Genomic DNA, 1026 nt, shown 5'->3' on the forward strand with positions numbered 1-1026 from the left:
GTGAATGAGGCTCCCCATTCCGCTGTTGTTGCCGCCTCTTCCCTCCCAAGAATTGGGGTTGAGCATCATATGGTGGTTCTTGAGCAGTATTCTATCCCCCTTATTCCCTCATTCTTTCTTCCTTATCATATATGCCCGTTTTGTGTTATTTTGTAAATGTGGGTGTTCCAATGAAGTAATAACTCTAGAAGCAACCTGGGCGATCCGGGTTACCGTGTTGACTAAAACTATCAGCCGTTGTTTTTGCCCACAGAAATCTTGTTGCAGGAGAGGGGTCCGAGTGGTTTTGAGGCATGATGGAGGACGATGAGGGTTTGGATGGGCAGCAGGAAGTGAGGGAAGTTGTAAAGGAGCGTCCCGTTAGGCTAACCAGCATTGTGCGGCATGACTGCTCCAAGTCCTTCGCTAACGATGTTCTTGAGATGGCCAACGTCGTTCTTGACAACTTGCCTGCCGATCGTATGTATAAGGATGTTGCCACTCTCCTTAAGCGGCAGTTGGACGAAACTCAAAAGGGCACATGGCACGTCATCGCAGGGTCGCATTTCGGTGCGAATGTGACAAACGACGCAGAAACCATGGTGAACCTAAAGATCGACGATATGTATGTTCTTGTGTTTCGTTCTGGCCCTCCAGACCGTCCGCTAAATGCGAATGATGCAAAGGAGTAATCGACGAATGTATTTACTTGTTGAGTGTGCTCGCGTGATGATCGTTTGAAGTAGGCAAGGCGTTCGCCTGCTTGACGTTATCCATCGGCTGCGGGATTTTTCTTTTCTTTTTTCTCATTCTTTTTGACGCCGTTGCGTTCGGTGTTTTGGATGGACTTTGAACCAAGGGGATTAAACGGATTGCTAGAGTTAGAGAATCTTTCCCGTGCTGTACCACTTAAGTTACGCTTATACCTACTAGGGACCTTACAGCCTTTGTCCCGTGGAGCATGTACCGTATACCGGAGAACAAGGAAATGTGAGAACCCGTCTTTGGACACACGTACTGGGGTGCATATATATATATATATATATA

General features: G+C 47.2%; 1 protein-coding gene across 1 annotated transcript; it reads left to right on the forward strand.

Annotated features, from left to right (window-relative positions):
• Positions 1-293: 293 nt before the first annotated feature.
• Positions 294-671, forward strand: TEOVI_000456400 (dynein light chain, putative; the record flags this gene model as incomplete). Its single annotated transcript, XM_067227320.1, has 1 exon — positions 294-671. The coding sequence occupies one exon, from the start codon at positions 294-296 to the stop codon at positions 669-671; it is 378 nt and encodes a 125-aa protein (XP_067083421.1).
• Between the last annotated feature and the right edge of the window lie 355 nt (positions 672-1026).

This window comes from Trypanosoma equiperdum (genome assembly GCF_001457755.1).
Source record: "Trypanosoma equiperdum strain OVI genome assembly, contig: ctg_934, whole genome shotgun sequence".
Lineage (NCBI taxonomy): Eukaryota > Euglenozoa > Kinetoplastea > Trypanosomatida > Trypanosomatidae > Trypanosoma > Trypanosoma equiperdum.